A 22,256-nucleotide genomic window follows, 5' to 3' on the forward strand; every position below is an offset into this window, starting at 1 on the left:
ACAAAAAAGGTTTAAAGAAAGCAAGGTAACAGTCACAAAAGGAGAGAAGGGCAAGGGAAAAGAGCAGAAAGACAGCAAATACTGGACAAATAGATGGTCAGAACAGAGCAAAGACAAATATTTAAAGAAATGGAAGGATGTAGGAGATAACGTTTCTATTGCTGCACAGCCACATTATTTTAGTTCATCTTGGAACAAATTCTGTTCTATGTCTTCCTCCACAAGCAATCAGAACTTAAGTTGGGTATATAGCATGATTAAGGAACTGCTACTCTTATAAAAAAAAATGAAAGCTATGATAAGAAAGATCTGTCAGAATGTTTCTACTGCAAATCGTCTAACATCATGGAAAAGGAAAGCCAAATATCTGCTTTCTGAGAAGTGTCTGAGAAGTGTCTGGACAATTGCCTGCTGATGGAAGTAGGGAATTAATTCCTTGCATAGCTTTGCTTGCACGCACAGCTTTTGCTTTCCCTATTAAATTGTCGCTAACTTGAATGACTTCTCTGTTTGACTTCCTTTTATTTTTCCCCCATTCCTCAGGTGACAGGGGTGAGCAAGAGGCTGGGTGGGTGTCTGGCTGCTGGCCAGGGTCAGCCCAGCACAAAGGCAAATACAGTTTGAAAATAAGCAATAGCAGAACTTTCCTTTCACTTTCCCCTTAAATGTTTCTCCTACCAGAGTCATTTCTTTTGAAAGGTTTAGTGGAGTGGGAAAGGGAAAAGCTGCATTTCAAAGAAGTTATACATACTTTCATGGTCAAGAAGTTTTAGAAGTTAGAATAAATCAAAGCTCCAGCAAACCAAGAGAGCAAAAGTGTTTTGGACAGAGCAGGAAATTATTACAAAAGAGTAACAGGGTAGAAGCCAAAAAATATGTATGATAGGTATTCCAAAAGTCAGGAATATTAAAGAACTGCAAATGAGTCAAAAGGAATAGATGCTTAGAAAAAGCTTACAGAAGTCTATGACTTAAACCACAGATTTCCTTAAGAAATTGGAATTTTAAAGAGTGTTTTAATTTAACTTTAGGTCAATTCTCAGAATAAATTTTTCTTGACTACAAATAATGAATTTCTTGAAAGTCCCATACGAAAACCTCAGCTGAAAAAAGAATCTAATTTTTATTTTAGAGGCAGCATCTAGGTGCACGCACCTCTAAATATCTGCAGATAAGCAGCAAGATTATCAGCACTGAGGTGATCTATACATCAATGAAAAATATAAAATATTGAAACATCTTACTCTCTCAATACAACAGAAGAGACAAGGAAAATGCATTAACTGCCTCAGGCAGAACAAAAAGTTGAAACTCTTGTTTCTAGCTGTCGAACCATGAAATAGAGAAGGATTTTTTTTCTCCCTTTAAAGATGTGCCATGCTGTTCAGGATTTGAATGATAAAGATCTCACACAAGATGAAATAGACAAAAATGATAAAAAAAACCACAGAAGCTTAGAAATACACACTACATCCCTTGCTTATGCAACCTATCAAATAGCAAATTTTCTAAGAGAAAAATATTAATTGCTGCATACATCCAAAGACTAAAAAATTTATAAGGTAGAGCTGTGCCCACTCTCAATACAAACCACTGTAGACCCTTTCCTTTCTAAAGTAATACCTAGGTATAACTTCTAGGAGATAGTCAGGTAGCATAAAACAAAATAAGAAAGTTAAATAAGAACCACGTAACTTACCTGAGAATGTAAAACAGAGAGAAGCCGGTAGTATTCATTAAGTTCCTGATGTAAGGCTGCACAAAAACTCTGGAAGAGAAAAAGGAGAAAAAGCAAAAATAAAATCAGGAACAGTCTTCCAGGTTCAATCTAGAATAACTCTTATCCTATCACCACGCCGTGAGGGTACTTAGAAATTTCCTAAAATGAATCAACCTACAAGTTTCAACATAAAAGTCAATCCCCAGAAAACTGGCCAATATACAAGTGTTTCCCTAAGAGATGTACATATCTTTTCCAAGAATACAGATATGTTGTCAAGTAACTTTGTTTCTTGCTGTTTAATTGAACTATGACAAGTGTAGATCTCCCTCAGATATATCATCTCAATAAAGACATTTAATAATTACTACAGGGATGTGCAAATCATAACATGACCCAGAAAAAAAATTTCTTTAATAATCATGTAAAATGAAGTATGCAGTAAAGTCAGAATTTCAGTTTCAGGAAGGCCTCTAATAACAGAGCACAGAAGTTAGGCAACCAGCACTATATTTACAGTAGAGACATGAACAAGAAAACAAAATGCTCATAAAAGAATATGCACAGTAAAGGCTGCTGGATTTGTCGTAGAAGTACACTAAATTTCTGGCCTTTTGTCAATCGACAGTCGTATACAATTCTTCATTTGACATGGAAGAAATGAATAGCACTAAGTATATCCCAAGATATCTGTAAAAAGATGCAGAAATTAACAGGCCTGAAGTAAAGGAAAGATTCCTCTTTGTAAAGTAATTCTAAGCACAGCTCCTTGGGTTGTTTAAAAATAAATAAAGGTAGATTTTAAAAAGAATTCCTGAAAAAATACTTGTTTAGTAATGGATAGTTTTCCATTGTTTGGGGTCCTGGGGTCTTCTTTGTTTTTTCCCAATGTTTCCAAGCTAACATGCAGACTAAAAAAAAATCCTGCAATATATTTTCTAAAACAGAATTAAAAATATGACTTAAGTTGAAAATTTTGGACTTCAGCACTTCGAGTTTGTTTTTTTAAATTTGTTTGGGTTTTTTTGAAAAATATTTCCATACAAACACAAAAATTCCTCAGAAAATTATTTCTTAACCAGTTCTCAGCTAATGATTTTGATATCTATTTTAATGGACTTTCTTAAAATAGCAAATTCCCCAGGTCTTTCCCCTTGACTCCTTTTAAAGTCATCATAGTCAAAGTAACTTGGAAGAAATAAGGAAAACGTCACAAAAAAAGAACTCAGGACCTTAAAATAAAATATTAATTCACTAGAGTATGTACAAGGGAAAAATCATTACTACAAGCATAAGGAGAAAATAAATCTTCTTTCCTGCTAAGAGGCTAAGCAGCCTAGGGGGAAAAAAATATCATTAATCTTGCCATTGTATCCTTCATAAGGAAAGAGTTCCTTCCTTCAACTCAGTTATACATTACAAAGAAATTTGAAATTCATTTTGTTCCAGAGGATACTAAAGGGCAAAAAAAAAAAAAAATCCCCTTAAGCATAATCCCACTTACTATTTCTTCTCACTTGCTTCTTCAGTACAGTTTTGAACCTATTAATGTAGCATTTGCCAAGATACAGGGCAGAGTAGAGCCTCCAAGAAAACATTCAAAGGCACTACAGACGTACTCAGAAAATGACAACAGTAATTGCTGCTGGCTTTAACAGCCAAAAGGATTTAGGATCTAAACGGATCAGCTTTTCAGAAAAGCTTTAGAAGTTAAATTTTACATGCAGTGCCAATTCCTGTGTTACAAACTCCAGCTTTTGTTTCCCAAGCTGTTACAGAAAACTGGACATTATCCTAGAATTCTGAATAGGTCTAGAGCAAAAGAGAATTCAGGAAGAAAACAGAATGCTTGTTCAAGAAAAACAAGAAATAAAAATGCCCACTACTTCAGCTGGCTCTAAATGGGCAAAATGTCAAAATACAGGGCCAGTTCTATTTCATCGCTGTTATTCTTTTTTGCTTTCTGAGGACATAGTAAAACTTAGATACTAAGCAGCAAAGGTAGAAGAATATAATGTAAAGTGCAGCACATTGTTATATCTCTACCCCCAGTAATTGTCAATACCTGACATTTTGTGCAGCACAGAGTCACCAGAATCACAATAAAATCAGTGACAGACATCTTATCCTACATGTGGTTTAATGATGGGTTTACACAAATATTCCTTTAAAACATTAAGAAAAGTATGTTTTAAAACATACATACTCTTGTGCTAAATTTTTAATGCACAGTGTGCAGCACCTGAAACTATCAGCTATAGAAGCCATGAAGAACAGTGGTACACACCCTTTTTGCCCAGATACTGACATCAGGAGTAGAATATATGCTTTTATTTGTACAGTAATGTCCTAGAAATATATGCAAGTGCTTGCCTCCAGCAAAATTAACAGCACTAAAGCTATGCAGATTCACCTAACTAACTGCACAGCCTTCTGCACAAGAACTGAAGCCTGCATATAAGATATGGCACATGTAAATTCAATGAAGCATTGAAGTTCTCCCCTTGCTGTGAACTTGAAGGTTAAAGCCAGAGACAATACAAATAAGCATAAGCAGGAAGGTTCTAGATAAGGAATAAGGAACTTCACCTAGGTATAAGGGGGAGAATCTGGAGAAAATGCATATACAGTAGCACTACCATATAAAACATGGATATCAGCATTGGATCACTAGAAAAATAATTATTTATATGTAACTAGAAGGGTTACTTGAGTAAGAGACAGAAGGGAACAGAATAAAACATTAAAAAAGGAGGAAGCACTACAGCATCTCTACTGACCTCTTAAGAAAAATTAGATTGAAGGGAGAAGCACTTCAATTTCTTGGCAGATTAGGTAGGATGTTATGGCTAGAGGCAAGGATAACATTTCTGTCGAGTCAGAAGGGATAATATCCAGTTTTACAGAGGAAGCAAGTGAGAGGAAACAGGAATGCCTTAGCAGTAAATGTGGTTTTGTGTATTACAGCAGCTGTGAAGTTACTGTAGACTATAAATCATGATGATGAAACCTATAAAAACAAAAATGAATATCCTTTTGATCCTGCATGCAAAAGAAAGGGCAGAAGATAACGGGCTATTTGCATTTTATGGAAGTTAATGCAGTAATAACACATGAACATCAACATAAACTGACAAGAGTCTCCTGTATTGGTGAGTCTAACAACTGAATTGATGATTAATTAGGTCCAGGATGCCACCATCTCATTTAAGCAATGTTTTTGTTTACAAATATGCATGAGTACTTCAAAAACAAATTGTTAAAAAAAGAGATTAAGACAAGGAGTCTACGCATGAGACTTTCCAGCTAGAAACGATGGAAGCAACTCCTTACAACCAGCTCTTGCTTACTAAAACCAAATGCCTTTCCCTTGCCTTTAGACTGTGACCCACATCAGAACCAGCAGTTGATAAAAGGAGTAAATCAAAGACGAATGATCCAAGCTTCAAAGTTTATGCACCATCCTAGCACTGCACTTTACTCAGTAGTTTCCAAGGGAAACAAGAACAAAACCTTGTAGCAAAACTGATATTTTTAGCTGACCTACCTGTCCCACAAGTCCAAACGCACGATCCAAACTCCTCTGGTCTGTGTATTTTCTTATTTTATTATGTAGCCATCCCAGCTCTGCAAGTCTACTTGTAGTATCTCTGAGAGATTTGGACAAGTTCACCTACAAAGTTAACAGAAATAACTTTCAATTAAGTTAAATCTACCATGCCAATACTTATTTCTTCATGAAAGCACCTCTTTCTCATAAAATGAGCCAGTTCAGGAAAAGTAACTTTGCGTTCTCCAGCAAAGATAATGCCAGAAAAGCAATTAACTTACTTAGAATTAAATTTATACACATAAGCACTGACAGGCAGCAGCAACTAACTACAGGCAACTTTGTGACCTTTCCATCTGGAAATGTATTTATACGTTCTTTTTACATTAGGAAATTACAGCAGTTAGAAAAAGCTCTTCAGAAGAGAAGAAATCTGAAATCCTATGATGTAAAATCACACTTTATCTCATCCTGATAATGAGCGAGACTGAAAATATTAAAGCTTCAGGAGTCAATGACTGAAACTAATGAAGAAACCTAGAGAAAATAATTAATTACTATTACACATGAAAATATTCTTTAATAGAAGACAAATGACCCAATGCCAGATGAGGTATCAGGAACAAAAACTCACAGAATCCTAATTCAAACTTTAAGTCCGATCCACCAGTAAGCACTTCTATAAGCTATTTAATCACATGTCCCTCTGAGATCTGGTCTATTTCCACTTCTCTTATACCAGGTATCTCATTCCACCCTGCAGACCTGCCTTAGTCCCAACACCCTATTTAATTACTACTACTACTTTCATCTGAATCAGTACATTTCTTCATTTAAATTGAGATGTACTTCTATCACATTTCATCCCACTACCCAAGAACGCCATCACCAAGTTTTCAAAATTTTACTGGACAAGGCAAAACAAACAATCCAACTGATACATTAGGCAAAGAGGCAGGGAGTGACTTCTGCCCACAGCGACTGAGCCTACCCCATCCCTACAGACAATATTAACTTGGAAAGCCAGACAGAACAGTCCAAACCAAAGCAAGGGAGTGCAAGATGAACGGATTGCTAAAGAACTAGAGATCAAGCTCATCAAGGCTTTTTGTTAGCAGTGCAGGCATTTGCCAAAAGTAAAATCACCTATACAGTGCATTGGCCACAGTAGCATGGGCTTTAGCCAGGCAGCAGCATCTGGCTATTAAGACCAGAGTTCAGTCCCTGGCCCTCTTGTTTATTCACAGAGGCACAGCTCTAGCTTCTTGAACAAAATCTGTAGCATAAATTCTAGCCCTAACAAGCATGATAGGACACAGTTAGAAACTCTGGCCGCAGCTGAAACCAAAGCAATGATATAAGAACTATTTAGAATTTCACAATTAGAGAGCTTGGCAAGCATTAAGTACAATACATGGCTGCTAGAATCAAATGAGGAACAAGCAAAATTGGCTTAGTGTTATTATATTTGGATCTCCTAGATCAAATAAAACGCGGCCAGCTTATGCAGTGCTGAATGTCACCAACAGATCTAATATTAACACTGACATTAGAAAACATTCAGGCAAAAATAACAGCTTAGGAAGTGTGTTTCTTTCTGGCAAAAACAGACTATGTACAGTGACATTTTCTTTGTGCAGTTGAGGGAAAACTACATGCTCTGACTACTATTTTGCCTAACATGCAGTCAACATAACTAAAGGAGATATGATCTCGGTTTTCCTTTTTCACCCGAGAAAGCTCCAGCTCTGCTTAGTCAAACAAATTCATCTTCACGGGGTCCAGTAGCTCAGTAGAAGTGCCAATAAGGAAGAAGGATAGAAGACAACTGACTGAAAAAATAACTGAAGACAAAGTCCTGAGAAAAAAAAGCATTACTGACCACAAACAACCTGAATGATCAAACTCCGGGTATTAACAGAATTAAGAATTCAAAGTAAAGCTGTTTTTCACCTCAAGCTAGCCTATTTGATAGGAAAACTACATAGCAAATTCATGAATCCCATACTGCCAATTTTGCAATTGCTGATTAATTTAAGTTTTCTCTACATTCCTCTAGAAAAATCTATTATGCTATGTTTCCTTTGTCATATATGATCCAGCATATATGGAACATAATTAATTCAGTGCAGGGGTTGGGGAATTACAAACTGCAGCATCTACACATACAGAAGATGACATGCCTAAGAAGCTGTTTATTACCAACTTTTTAATTGATGTAACAAGATTTAAGTTTTCCATTCCACCCCCCACTGCCCCCAAGGAGCCCTAAATGTCATTGTAAAGCAACATGAGAAACAATTACACATTTCACTTTTTGCTGTTATTATGGAAGAGAAGGGGAAATTATTTCAGTTATCATCAACATTAAGATAAGTGTATTGTGCTCTTGGCACATAAAATTACCCCTACATCAGTTGCACACCATTTTAGGACTGTGTCATATTGTCAGAGCATAAAGTTCTTAATAGAAATGAAAATCAGAAGCACAGTCTTTCCATTTGAACAAGAACACAAAAACCAGTTACTGAGCTGAAACTGAACTGTGATGCAGCACTGTCTACATACTGAATAAGGAATCACAGAATCACCAGGTTGGAAAGGACCCACTGGATCATCGAGTCCAACCGTTCCTAACACTCCCTAAACCATGTCCCTAAGCACTTCATCCACCCGTTCCTCAAACACCTCCAGGGAAGGCGACTCAACCACCTCCCTGGGCAGCCTCTGCCAGTGCCCAATGACTCTTTCTGTGAAGAATTTTTTTCTGATATCCAGCCTGAACCTCCCCTGGTGGAGCTTCAGGCCATTCCTTCTTGTCCTGTCCCCTGTCACTTGGGAGAAGACGCCAGCTCCCTCCTCTCCACAACCTCCTTTTAGGTAGTTGTAGAGAGTAATAAGGTCTCCCCTCAGCCTCCTCTTCTCCAGGCTAAACAACCCCAGCTCTCTCAGCCGCTCCTCGTAAGACTTGTTCTCCAGCCCCTTCACCAGCTTCATTGCTCTTCTCTGGACACGCTCCAGAGCCTCAACATCCTTCTTGTGGTGAGGGGTCCAGAACTGAACACAGTACTCGAGATGCGGTCTCACCAGTGCTGAGTACAGAGGGAGAATAACCTCCCTGGACCTGCTGGTCACACCATTTCTGATACAAGCCAAGATTCCATTGGCCTTCTTGGCCACCTGGGCACACTGCTGGCTCATGTTCAGTCGGCTGTCAACCAACACCCCCAGGTCCTTCTCTTCCGTGCAGCTCTCCAGCCACTCTTCCCCCAGTCTGTAGCACTGCATAGGGTTGTTGTGCCTCAAGTGCAGGACCCGGCATTTGGCCTTGTTAAACCTCATGCCATTGGCCTCAGCCCAGCGGTCCAGCCTGTTCAGATCCCTTTGCAGAGCCTCCCTACCCTCCAGCAGATCCACACTTCCACCCAGCTTAGTGTCATCTGCAAACTTGCTGAGGGTGCACTCGATGCCTTCATTCAGGTCATTGATAAAGACACTGAACAGAGCTGGACCCAGTACTGAGCCCTGGGGAACCCCACTTGTAACTGGCCTCCAGCTGGAGTTAACTCCATTGACCACCACTCTCTGGGCCCGGCCATCCAACCAGTTTTCAACCCAGGAGAGTGTGCGCCTGTCCAGGCCAGAGGTAGACAGTTTCTGAAGCAGAATTGTGTGAGAAACTGTGTCAAAGGCTTTACTGAAGTCCAAGAAGACTAGATCCACAGCCTTTCCCCCATCCAGTAGTTGAGTCACTTTGTCATAGAAAATTATCAGGTTAGTTTGGCAAGATCTGCCCTTTGTAAACCCATGTTGACTGGGCCTGATCACCCGGTTCTCTTGCGTGTGCTTCATGATAGCACTCAAGATTACCCATTCCATGACTTTCCCCGGCACTGAGGTGAGACTGACAGGCCTGTAGTTCCCCGGATCCTCTCTGCAACCCTTCTTGTAGATGGGCACAACATTAGCCAGCCTCCAGTCTAGTGGAACTTCCCCAGTCAGCCAGGACCTCTGGAAGATGATGGATAGGGGTTTGGAAAGGACATCCGCCAGTTCCTTCAATACTCTTGGGTGGATCCCATCCGGCCCCATAGACTTGTGGGAGTCTAGCTGGGCAAGCAAGTCTCTAACCGCCTCCTCTTGGATCACAGGAGCCTCATTCTGCTCCTCTAACTCCTGGGTTTGTAAACAGAAGGAACAACTTTCTTTGCTATTAAAGACTGAGGCGAAGAAGGCATTAAGTACCTCAGCCTTGTCCTTATCCCCTGTCACTGTTGTTCCTTCTGCATCCAGTAGGGACCGGATATTCTCCCTCGTCCTCCTTTTCCTGTTAATGTATTTGTAGAAAGACTTTTTGTCGTCTTTCACAGACTTAGCCAATTTGATTTCTAGTTGGGCCTTGTCCCTCCTGATTTTTTCCCTGCACGATCTCACTTCCTCCCTGTAGTCCACCCAAGATGCCTGTCCTTTCCTCCAAAGCACATAGAGCTTCTTCTTATTATTGACACATCTTGATCTCCCTGCTCCACCAAGCTGGCTAGAAGAGAAGACACTAAAGCAACTGGCTGGAGAAGACACTAAAGCAACTAGCACCATTTTTTTTGCTCTTTGCTCAGCCAACCCAATCTCACCCTCCTGTTTTTGTGAATCTGCTTAACACCTCGCCACCTTAAAGAAATGTCTCTCTCCTTCAGGCTTCTCTCCTGTCTCTCTGCCCTCTAGTTGACATTTTCCTTCAAATTCACATCAGCTGGATTTTCTATCAGCAACAGGAGTTGAAAGCATCCTCTTTGGTTCTGCCTTCAGTCCTTTCTCGGTTGATCTAAATTATCTCATCTGATCACTTATAAATTGTAATCACAACCATAACATCAGGTGGCTACCATTCATTCCATGTGTTCAGCTGTTAAGTTTAGTCCAATAACAATGTGGTTAAAAGCCTGCATCTACTTTATATTCATTCTTATACAGGAGAGAGGGGAAATGATGACAAAAATCCTCAAATTAACCCATAACTTAGGATTCATTGTCCTGGTTTAACAGCTGGGAGTCTATTCACATCTCATGAAATCCTACAGTTTCCAAGAGGAGGCGGTTAGAGACTTGCTTGCCCAGCTAGACGTCCACAAGTCTATGGGGCCGGATGGGATCCACCCAAGAGTATTGAAGGAACTGGCGGATGTCCTTTCCAAACCCCTATCCATCATCTTCCAGAGGTCCTGGCTGACTGGGGAAGTCCCACTAGACTGGAGGCTGGCTGATGTTGTGCCCATATACAAGAAGGGTTGCAGAGAGGATCCGGGGAACTACAGGCCTGTCAGTCTGACCTCAGTGCCAGGGAAAGTCATGGAACAGGTAATCTTGAGTGCTATCATGAAGCACTCGCAAGAGAACCGGGTGATCAGGCCCAGTCAACATGGGTTTACAAAAGGCAGATCTTGCCAAACTAACCTGATCACCTTCTATGACAAAGTGACTCAACTACTGGATGGGGGAAAGGCTGTGGATGTAGTCTTCTTGGACTTCAGTAAGGCCTTTGACACAGTTTCTCACAGCATTCTGCTTCAGAAACTGTCAGCCTCTGGCCTGGACAGGCGCACACTCTCCTGGGTTGAAAACTGGTTGGATGGCCGGGCCCAGAGAGTGGTGGTCAATGGAGTTAACTCCAGCTGGAGGACAGTCACAAGTGGAGTTCCTCAGGGCTCAGTACTGGGTCCAGCTCTGTTCAATGTCTTTATCAATGACCTGGATGAAGGCATCGAGTGCACCCTTAGCAAGTTTGCAGATGACACTAAGCTGGGAGGAAGTGTCGACCTGCTGGAGGGTAGGGAGGCTCTGCAAAGGGATCTGAACAGGCTGGACTGCTGGGCCGAGACCAATGGGATGAGGTTTAACAAGGCCAAATGCCGGGTCCTGCACTTGGGGCACAACAACCCTATGCAGCGCTACAGACTGGGGGAAGAATGGCTGGAGAGCTGCACAGAAGAGAAGGACCTGGGGGTGCTGGTTGACAGCCGACTGAACATGAGCCAGCAGTGTGCCCAGGTGGCCAAGAAGGCCAACGGCATCTTGGCTTGTATCAGAAATGGGGTCACCAGCAGGTCCAGGGAGGTTATTCTCCCTCTGTACTCAGCACTGGTGAGACCGCATCTCGAGTACTGTGTTCAGTTCTGGACCCCTCACCACAAGAAGGATGTTGAGGCTCTGGAGCGTTTCCAGAGAAGAGCAACAAAGCTGGTGAAGGGGCTGGAGAACAAGTCTTATGAGGAGCGGCTGAGAGAGCTGGGGTTGTTTAGCCTTGAGAAGAGGAGGCTGAGGGGAGACCTTATTACTCTCTACAACTACCTGAAAGGAGGTTGTGGAGAGGAGGGAGCTGGCCTCTTCTCCCAAGTGACAGGGGACAGGACTAGAGGGAATGGCCTGAAGCTCCGTCAGGGGAGGTTCAGGTTGGATATCAGAAAAAAATTCTTCACAGTAAGAGTCATTGGGTACTGGAACAGGCTGCCCAGGGAGGTGGTCGAGTCGCCTTCCCTGGAGGTGTTTAAGGAACGGGTGGATGAAGTACTTAGGGACATGGTTTAGGGAGTGTTAGGAATGGTTGGACTCGATGATCCAATGGGTCCTTTCCAACCTTGTGATTCTGTGATTCTGTGATTCTGTGATTCTTTCTAGGACCTAACGTACTCAATCAATTTTATAATAGTGCTGTTAAAACTAGTCTGTTGTACTATAAAAAAACCCAACAAAGTAGCTTGGGGAGGGATTAGAGACCTGAATATTTCAAGTTGTCTATAGATTTTCATGGCTATTTTACCCCATATACCTCTCTGCTCATTTATGAAATGCAATTCACCATACTATACCTTTCCTTCCACTTTATAGCAATTTTCAGAATTGCACATTTTGATGGTTTTGCCATCTATTCCCTGGAAGACATACAAAACATCTCTCACAAGATTTGCTTCGGTTATTTCAACAGAGCCTAGAAAGAAAGAAGAAACAAACATAGTATTTAGATTTGTTGTGACAATTAGCTTTGATTACAACTTGAAAAAGTGATTTAGAAGCTTAGCCAAAACAGAAATATAGAGTCTATGTTTATATCTCAAGTCCTCTTGACAACCTGAAAGAAAAGCCAAGAACCCACCTCTATCGATACCTGGGATTCCGTCAGAGCAGGTCAGCTTGCACGACACAGGACACGTTATATTTAACCAATACCTCAAGTCAGTTATTAAACTTGTTTTGATTCAGTCACCAGGGCAAGTTCTGAGGCAAGCATCATAACTTCACCCTTCTTCAGTCAAACAGCTGAAGCTGTTAAACTGTACTTACAGAATAATCTCTTCTATATTCAGTTAGGGAAACAATAGAGTTAATCCAGAAGGAAGAGCTTCTTGTTTAAAATTGGCTTTCAATCAGATATGCCAGTGTTCAGTGAAAAGACTGATCAAAACCAGACTGCCAGCTGCATAACTATAGAGCTGGCAAACAGAAAAGTGTAAATACTGTTTCTGAAGACAGCTATACCTTTGATTTAGTAAAGCTATTGCAGCATAAAGTTGGCTTCTGGCTCATATCTCTAGTCAGAGGTTAGATTACATTTGAGATTTAGGATATTTATTGATTTAAAGGAAAAAAGATTGCAAACATGCTGTGCAGGCCACTGTAACTTCTCCCACCTTTTCTAGGCGAAGCAGCACCATCAGCTTTTCTAACTCCATTTAACATATCAAGAATGAAATAAACTCAAGAACTATCCAGAATTTGAGATGCTACAACACACTTCTCCCAAGTTTGACAGCAATCTTACTCTCATCAGTTTGCCTGGCCAACAATCCACTTTACCAGAATAAAGACAACAAAAAATAAATTCTATTCGTATTTTGGCAAAAGTATCCATCATCTGAAGACACTATTTAAAAATCAGACTACCTTCATAATGTAGTGCAAAAGAATAGCTACTCCTCTTGGGAACTTTCAGTGAAATGGTAGAGGATTCAAGCGCACGTTTTTTAAAATCATAAATAACACAGCAAGTAGTATTATCAACCACACAGTGCTCCTGATTATACTGTCTGTGTAGATGTAGCAATAAGAAAACTCCAATTAACAGCAACCAACCTTAGAAGAAAAAAAAAAACCTTACTTATAGTTAGTTGGAAGAACTTCATATTCATAGAAACATTTTCTTTTTGAGAATAGCCTTTTACATTCTGAACTCAGTTCTATTCGTACATCAACAAGTGAATATGTTTAGAACAACTCTCAGTCCTGACAACCATCTCTCCTAAGAGTCAAGAGCCACAGCTGCTGGCTGAATGAATGAAAGAAGCTTGTACTACCCTATGGCAATTCGTACCACAAAAATAAGAGGCAGTGCTATTTTTTTGTGGTTCTTCCTATCTCTGTATATATTAAATCTATCATACATATAAAAATAATGCATAATCCTAAATACATGCATATGTGCATCCTTTTGCACGTCACTGGTATTGCTAATAAGGTTCTAAGTGCCAAACGCTGCGCTCAGATACACCAGTATAACTCTGTCTCGTCTATAAACTGTTGCTTTGTGCACTGTTACTCTAAGGGTTGACAGACAGATGACAGTTTAGCTTCCAACTATCCACGCTTCCTTATACAGGATTTATTGAATTAAAAAAAAAACCCAAACCCAAACCCTACATCTTATCTTTCTTTGCCAGAGAGTAACAGCACTGCCACTGGCTCTCTTATTCACAAGTGTCTCCCATTTTTACAGTAAAAGTAGAGTGGGTTGAAACTTACACAATTGCCACACAGATCATCTGTTAAACATTTTCTCCTTAAACTCATCTAAATGCAGAATAGGCATCAGTTTCAAGTTTACAGCCACTTAAAGAAAGAAATGAGTGATATTTATCTATTTCTTATTTTACTGACAATATTTTATGTCAATTTCTCTAAATACAACAATGATAAAGAGTGTGCTAATTTAAATAAAGATAGTCTTAAAAGCTCTATATTCCAGTCCACATTTCCAGGTTTTAAAAGACAATCACAAATGGATAAGTACTTCAACAAGTCCTATTCGTTGAGCTCTCTTTCTGACTTTCTAAAAGCAATAGCACCTTTCGATCATCAGAAGAATGATCATTACTCACGAACCGCAATCACTCCAATGTGACAAACACTGCAACAAAGTCAGACTTTTAAGAGGACCAGAACACCTTATGAAACCAATCACTGCCAAAAGAAATTAACAACAAGCCAAAGAGATCGTGGCCAAATAAACTAGTCCTGCATATTTACTTCTACCCTTCTATTGAACACCTTACAGCAAAACATTGCTCAAAAAATTCAACATGCAATAAAACTACACCGAAATCATTAAAAAAAATGGATAATATAAAGACCTCTTTTTACAATTATTAACAAATGCATATTAACTTACCACTCGTATCCCCTTCTCGCCTTGACCTTGGCACACCACGAGAGACAGCATTTGGAAAGCCTTTTGAGGTAGTGCTTTGTAAAGAAGGCTGGCTTGTAGTTAGAGTCCATGCAAGACGTGACCCTAATTGCTGACGGAGGCAATCTCCAATGCCTGGAGCTTGATAGGATTGTCTAAAAGGACAAAAGGAAGAAACATCTTTAAAAACTTTGATTGTGTACATATTCATCTCTTTTGATGTATGAAAATTTGAAAAATGCCTCAAACTGAAGTTTATTTTTTTTGTGGAAGTTTTGTTTGCTTTTCTTTCTTAACAAAGGAACCTTAAAAATGGGCACAGGATATACAAACAATTTATTACTTCCTACAGGCCTGCACTTCCAAAAAAAAAAAAAACCTGTAGAAAAGAAAGGAGGAATGAGTTTGACAAATATAATTTCATATCAAGGATTGACTTGGTTCACACTGAACTGTGTAGATATGCTGAAATGGATTAAAAGTGAAGTCAACCATAATAATAATAAGCAACAGCCATAATAAGCAACAAACATTTAAGTTGTGTTGTTACTTGAAACTGTAGTTACATGCCAAAAAATAAAGGAAAGTAGAGAAAGAGGAGAAAGTTTACTTTCCTGCTACACTACCATTTGGGACAGTTTGTATCAAGTGGCTGAAGATGTGATCAGGGAGGGGGAGCGTTTAGACGAGCTCCAATTTTCCTCCCTCTTCAACTTGTCAATTCTTTTCACAAAAATAGTCTTAAATGTGAAAAAAGTTAACATTACAAGTTAACTTCCTGATTATTTCTGTATCAAGATAATGAAAAAAAGTCAACAACATTTGTAATGGATTTTTGCTGCTGACCATTATTCCTCTGACTGAATGTAAACATTTGGAAACAGGCATTTTTTTTTTAAATTAAACTAATTCCACAAAGCTGTTAAAGTACAGTTATAGGGAGAGATGGAACAAGACTGCAACACAAATGACCATGTAAAAAACATCGAGAAAAACCTTTCCTCTCTCAACAGTCACATCATAACTCGTGGGATGGTCACACATTGTACTTACATAATTGTAACTACTGAACAAGAACACAGCCTGCAATACGGAGCGACTCTGTGTGCTTAGCATTTTTAATGCATGAGGACTCTAAATCCAAGATGTTTACAGAAGAAAGATAAAGACTATTTTTAAATGGTTTCAGAGAACTGAGAAATTTGGGAAACAACTTTGCATTAGAATCCAAAAGACTCGATCCAGTAAAACACCAGGTGTTTAGCAGAAAGGTAAGATTAAGAATGGATACACTTAGCCAGCCATTCATGACTTTTTATTGTCATATGACAGCACCTGATATTCAGAACTGTTCAGTTAAGGAACTCCGTTCCTATGCACCTACAGTGGAATTTCCAATTGCCCACAAATGGGAAAGGAAAGGAAAAGAAGGAAAAACAAAATTGCCAAACAAAGTGCACATGTCTCTATTCCTCCTTAAACCTATTTGCAAGGCAAAACATTTTAACCTACCCTGGGAGGAGTGACTGTGGCGTTGGCGTTGGCCCATTCAGGGCATACAGGCTGATGCTGCTGATCCCACTGCTTCCCATGCTGCCAGAACTCTGGGCAGATTGAGCATTGCGGTCCTGGTAGTTCAATGGAAGGCTCTGTGGCCTGGCATAGTAATAAGGGGTTGAGTGAGCATCCCGTGGCAATGCTTGAGCAAAAAGCGTGGCATAACTTGATACCTGAAAAGGAGAGGATTTGTAAAGGTAGGAATAAAAAGAAAAGATTTGTGAGTTGCGTCAAGTCATGTTTTCAGTTAACACGTGTAATATTCAAGAATGCAAAAAATAACTAGAGATGATGTTTATGCAAAGAAAAATTTGTTGTTCCAGTTGTCATGTCAGAAAAGCAAGTCCCTTACGATAAGCAAATGTACTTTTGCCAACATGGCTTATTTTTGCCTGGAAATTGTCAGTAGCAATAGCTGCAAAAAACACCTGGGTGCCAGCAGAGCTGCAACCAAAGGAGAAATTTTGTTCTCCCTATTCCTTTTCAAATTCATTAGCACGTAAGCAGACATTACACCAACAAGCAGAAAGCAAACAAAACTCGCATCCATCTAATAAAAGTCACAACTTCAGCTACAAATGTTGGACAGCTTGTAATTTTACATTTATTTAGTATAAAAAGATTACACAAAAAAATTGCAGACATTTGTGTCAAGCTTGTGCTTCCTTTCAGCCTCATGTACAACCACTACAAACACAACCTGAAGCATCGGTTAAGCCTGGAGAGTAATTCTTAATGACATCTAAAATAAGTGCCACACATTTACTGCTTCTCAGAAGTAACAAAAGTCTCCTCACCTACCTTGTTAGGCTGCTTACGTGGGTCTTCACTAAGGCTAAGCAGGAGGTAGAGTATTGACCATTTGTTCTTCAAAATGCCCTTTAAAAAGCAAGAGACAAGAGTTTAACTCTTGGTAACAATGTGGTTTTTTTTAATCCAGCCTAATAACATGTACACCTATAAATCAATTTTCCATACAAACAAGACCAACTCAGAGCCATGTTCTTGAGTAACCTGGGAATGTGCAGCGCAGCCTCTGTATTGCTAATTTTATTAATTTTCTCCACTGTGTTCAAATCATGAACTATCACCTGCTCCCAGATCAGCAAGGGTGCTCAACTGAAAATTCACAGCTGAGAAAGAGGTTATTACACAGAGTAAAACATTTACCAGCATTCCCACTTATTCTCCTCATTGAAAATGTCCTGGATGTGGATACAACTCTAACCCAAAGATGAAGAAGGAAAACTTTTGGTACAATTTTAAGTAAAGAACTGTCTTTTCACCACTTTTCCCTTCACTCTCCCTGAACATGAAACTCGATGAATATGCAAGTCCCTAGCAAACAGACAAATGGACAGATACAGACTGTTAGAATAACACTCTCAGTAGCTTTAGATCTCAGCAGAAAGCTTACTAGCAGAAGACAAACAAATGCTAAAGCCCAATCTACAAAAAGAGTACTTTGAAAAGAGAAGTTATATCAAATATTAGTGGGTTTTATTTTAGATGTGCAAATGTTCCTAGATATGTTACTCTATAGTCCTGTGACACTAACACTTGAATCTGGATTGATCAAGGACAGAGAAGCTTATAATGGAGATTAAGCAGTGGACTAAATCAGAGAAACTCATACAAGTTCGCTCACAGCATTGATCAAGCTATGCTCTGGAATGCTAAGCAACCTTGAATATAAAGGAAACTTGTAGTCATACCAAGATTCAACAAAGATTCCATTCCCTTAAGAAGCAATGTAATTCAGTGCTATCAGTCTTGCAAAAATGGTCACTTAGAAATTATCTTTTTAAAACACATTTTCCTTCTCACCTTTTTCTATTCCTGGTTTTGTGCAAAGTACATATTGTGTGTATATGTTACATCAGATAAGCATTTCGGCTGTAGAACATTTCTTTCTCTAGGACAAAGTCCACTAACTAAACCTACAGAACCCCTGTATCAGAAGGGAACGATACACTCCACATTTTTATGTAGAGTTGAAGTTTATTATCTCCGGCTTTGATCTCAACAAGCAAAAAGTAGAGGTATCACATCAGTTGCAAATAACTAATCCAGCAGCTCCTAAACAACTGGTGAAGAAGGAGCAGCAATAATAACACTTCTACTGGCCAGGATAGAATAAGTCTTGAGTGCCTCAAGAGGCAGGGTTTGCTCAGCTGGCAAGCTGCCACTAAAATAAGCAATGACCTCCTTTTCGTTTTTTCCATTACTATGAAGAGAAGTTAAAACAAATACACGTAAGGTTTTTTATCTCTCCGAGTTGCTTTCAAGAGACTTTCTAAAGGAAGAAAAAGCCTCACTGATTCAGAAAATGCATATTCCATCTATGACCTTCCCTAAACTCATGTGGAAAGTAAGTGATTGTCCACCATTAGTAACAAACCCAACAAAACAAACCCAGACTGAATAACAATTGGCACAGTGAATTTTAAATTCTTTTCATGTATACAAGATGCTAGTACAGAAAAATAAACACAGAAGGTAAAAAGAACCTCAGACATCTAAGTGGGCAGCAAATTGCAAGGAGATAGCTGACATAAGGTTATATTACATATTCAGAAGAATAACCAAACCAGTATGTACAGACAACACGTTTTGTTTCGAAGTTTACAGCTCAGCAGCTATAATGCTTGCCAAAGGCAATGGTACAGCAACACCGTACATGAGCTACAGAAAAATATTACAGAAAATCTCTATTAAAGAGCAAGATCATAAAGTGTAATACACGTAAGAAGAGGCTGAAACCAATGGCTGAGATCATCAGCACAGGTCTCTGCAAAGCAGTGACACTTGCTTCAATGTACAAACCAATGCAAACAGTACACAAACCCACAGGACAAGAAAAACAGGAGACTTACACAATTTTCAGCTCCAAGCACTAACAAACTAATGAATAAGTTAAGTATGGAGGAGGGGAGAGGCAGAACCAAGTTCTGACTAATCATACTTTCAACAGAATCACTTCTTTGTAATCTTAAAATCTTAGTACTACCCCGTAAACCCCAGCCATGATCTATACACACACTCATGAATAAAACACAGAAGGACAAATTAAAACACTTCTCCTAAATACAAAAAATGAAACACCGACATTTTTTCTCTTATACAGAAAACAATCTTTTCCATTAATTAATTTTTGTAGTCAAAAATCAGGTATGTGCAAAAGACAATTGGGAATCTTGTTTTAATATTGCCCACCATATTCCACCTTGCTAAATAGTTTCTTTACTCTATATACATTTATTACACTACCTGTGAACCAAGTTTTCTGTAGAGTTCAGAAAACAAAGCAGCATCTGCTTCCCTTCTTTGTCGCACAACTATTAAAAAAAAAGAAATACAGATTAAAAAAGTTGCAAGAAGTATGATAGTCATATCTGAAATTACATATTTATGGTAAATTGGAAAATGTACCTAAGAAAGTGTAACATACTTAACCATTGCACTGTTTACTCAGTTTTACCTATTTTCATGTTATGCGCATTCTAAATCCTAGCATTAGAAGCAATGCAACATAAGTACCTGTTTTTCTTAGATCAACAAAAATACACACCTTCTAAATAAGTGCCCCTGTAAAGTCTAATTCCCTAAAGCTACAGAATGGCAGAATAAAGAATAACTAAAAACGGATATGGGTTAAAAAATGTTACAAAGCCCTTCACAAAACTAAGTGTAATTGCTCTTATTTAAGGCAATAAAAACAACAAACAAAAAGCAGTAATGCCACTTGGTCAAAGCCAAGCAGAATTCCAAGGCCACACAACTTTTATATATTAGGAAAAAGAACAGCCTCAATCACTACCAGTTGCATAACAGAAGTCTCTGCTGACAGGAAAAACATCTTCAAGTTTTAAGATGTCTTCAGAAAAGCCATGTTATCTAAGACACAGCCATGCTTAAAAAAAAAAAAGTACAGAAACATCTGAAGACCCCTTAATAATTAAAGAAGTTGCTGTGAAATGTTTGAAAGGTTAACTAGCATCAAAAGCCCCTGCTATGTACATTTTGCCAAATAAGTCATTTCATGCATAGTAACTACAAAATAAACGTGAAGTTAGAAGGATATATCCAGTCACTTGTTATGTGACCACTACATCAGCCTACCAGCTGAAGCTGGGGAGAAGGAAGATAAGGGAGATAGCACTCTTTAGAACTCTTAGCTATAGGTCCAAAGAATATATGCTGTGCCGGCTAGTAGTGTTTCCACAAAGAATGTGGAAGTCTGTCACGTAGAAAGTCTAAACTGCAGATTACAGTGTTTTGGAAATGCATCTAGAGAAATTCTGATGGGCTTATTTGCCTATCAGCATCTCATGGAAGCTCTGCATTAGCAAAAGATACACGTCTTTTAAAACAAACAGTTACAACCACTGACTTCAGTTACCTTAATTCTATCTCCCTGAGTGCACATTCAAAGTTTAAGTATAAAGCTTTAATTTAATTAGCATACTTCAAGTAAACGTTTCTGGACATTCTACTGTAGAGCCGATTATCTGCTGAAAGCAGTATTTGGATTTTCAAGAATGCATTGCATCCCCATCGGATTCAGGCAGCGCAACACATGACTTGGAGCAGCACAGAGCACAACAGATGGAAAACTGAAATATAACTTACACTGGTCATGGTCTAATGTTTTGCTTTTGAGGGGATGGTTGCAGATGAATTTGTAGAGAAACTGAAGGCAAGAAATATCAGGTAAGTCATAAATAAATCCATCAGTTCCTGGGATGCTCATTCAGCAAGTTTTACACAGGTGCTCACAAAGTCAATTGCACCCAAGTGTAATATTTCTAAAGTGCACATCACACAAATACCAGTCTTCTGAAAAGAACTATGAATTCATATAGTCTGAGCACCAGTGAAGTTAAAGGAATGCAATATCAATTGTTCTTTTTTTTCATGGTGAGTAAGGTAAGTAGTAAATGACAGCAAGAAAGGTCTAAGCTGAACATTAAGAAAAATCAGAGCTGTGAATCCAAGTTGCAACTCAGGAACCTACTTAGGGAATTAAAGGCATTTCCATCACGAGATTTTTCAGGGGGAACATTAATAACAGATTAGGTAACTATCTGTGAAGTAGAGTTGTCCCATTTTCAGAGGAATGAACTGATCAAAGAATTTCATGAAGAACCTCCATTCCTACTTCTAAGAAAAAAACAAAGACACTTACGTTCTTTCTTGATTTTCTCTGCTACAAGAAATTCATCCCGTTCAACAGTAGGAGCAAAGTTGCTTCCAATAACTCTCACTGCATACTGAAACTGTTGGGCTGCATCAGCTGAAAGGAAAGGGAAAACTGTTATGCAGACTGTTAAAGTTCTAGTAAAGTAAACAAAATAAAAGTTAGACGTGAGATCACAGAATCATAGAATAGCTTTGGTTGGAAGGGACCTTAAAGATCTTCGAGTTCCAACCTCCCGGCCTTGGGAAGGGATACCTCGCACCAGACCAGGCTGCTTAAGGCCCCATCCAGCCTCCAGGGATGGGGACACCCACACTTCCCTGTGCAACCTGTGCCAACTCCTCACCATGAATAATTTCTTCCTAATATCTAATCTAGATCTTCTCCCTTCCAATCTAAACCCATTTCCCCTCATCCTACCACTACTTGCCCTTTTAAAATGTCCCTCCCCAGCTTTTCTGTAGGCCCCCTTCAAGTACTGAAAGGCTGCTATAAGGTCTCCCCGGAGCCTTCTCTTTCCCAGGCTGAAAAACCCCAACTCTCTCAGCCTGTCCCCATAGCAGAGGTGCTCCAGCCCTCTGATCACCTTCATAGCCCTCATCGGGGCCCATTCCAAGAGGTCCATATCCTTCTTATGTTGGGGCTTCCAGAACTGGACACAATACTCCAGATGGGGTCTCACAAGAGCAGAGGAGCGGGGCAGAATCACATCCCTCTATTACATTGCTATGGTTTAATCTGGCATAAACGTACCTGGCTTAGATGAGGCAATGTT

At 39.3% G+C, this 22,256-nt stretch overlaps 1 protein-coding gene across 1 annotated transcript in view; it reads right to left on the minus strand.

The window, feature by feature from the left end:
- Positions 1 to 22,256, minus strand: part of TUBGCP3 (tubulin gamma complex associated protein 3) — a 53,996-nt gene that overhangs the window by 21,898 nt on the left and 9,842 nt on the right. The window contains exons 2-9 of the mRNA XM_054083488.1: positions 21,470 to 21,577; positions 19,552 to 19,619; positions 17,083 to 17,160; positions 16,237 to 16,454; positions 14,707 to 14,879; positions 12,134 to 12,252; positions 5,268 to 5,393; positions 1,700 to 1,768 (exon numbers count right to left, since the gene is read on the minus strand). Of these exons, the coding sequence (XP_053939463.1) occupies positions 1,700 to 1,768; positions 5,268 to 5,393; positions 12,134 to 12,252; positions 14,707 to 14,879; positions 16,237 to 16,454; positions 17,083 to 17,160; positions 19,552 to 19,619; positions 21,470 to 21,577 (959 nt within the window). The remainder of the gene's footprint in view (positions 1 to 1,699; positions 1,769 to 5,267; positions 5,394 to 12,133; positions 12,253 to 14,706; positions 14,880 to 16,236; positions 16,455 to 17,082; positions 17,161 to 19,551; positions 19,620 to 21,469; positions 21,578 to 22,256) is intronic.

Source organism: Cuculus canorus, chromosome 1 (genome assembly GCF_017976375.1).
Source record: "Cuculus canorus isolate bCucCan1 chromosome 1, bCucCan1.pri, whole genome shotgun sequence".
NCBI classification, from domain to species: Eukaryota; Metazoa; Chordata; class Aves; order Cuculiformes; family Cuculidae; genus Cuculus; species Cuculus canorus.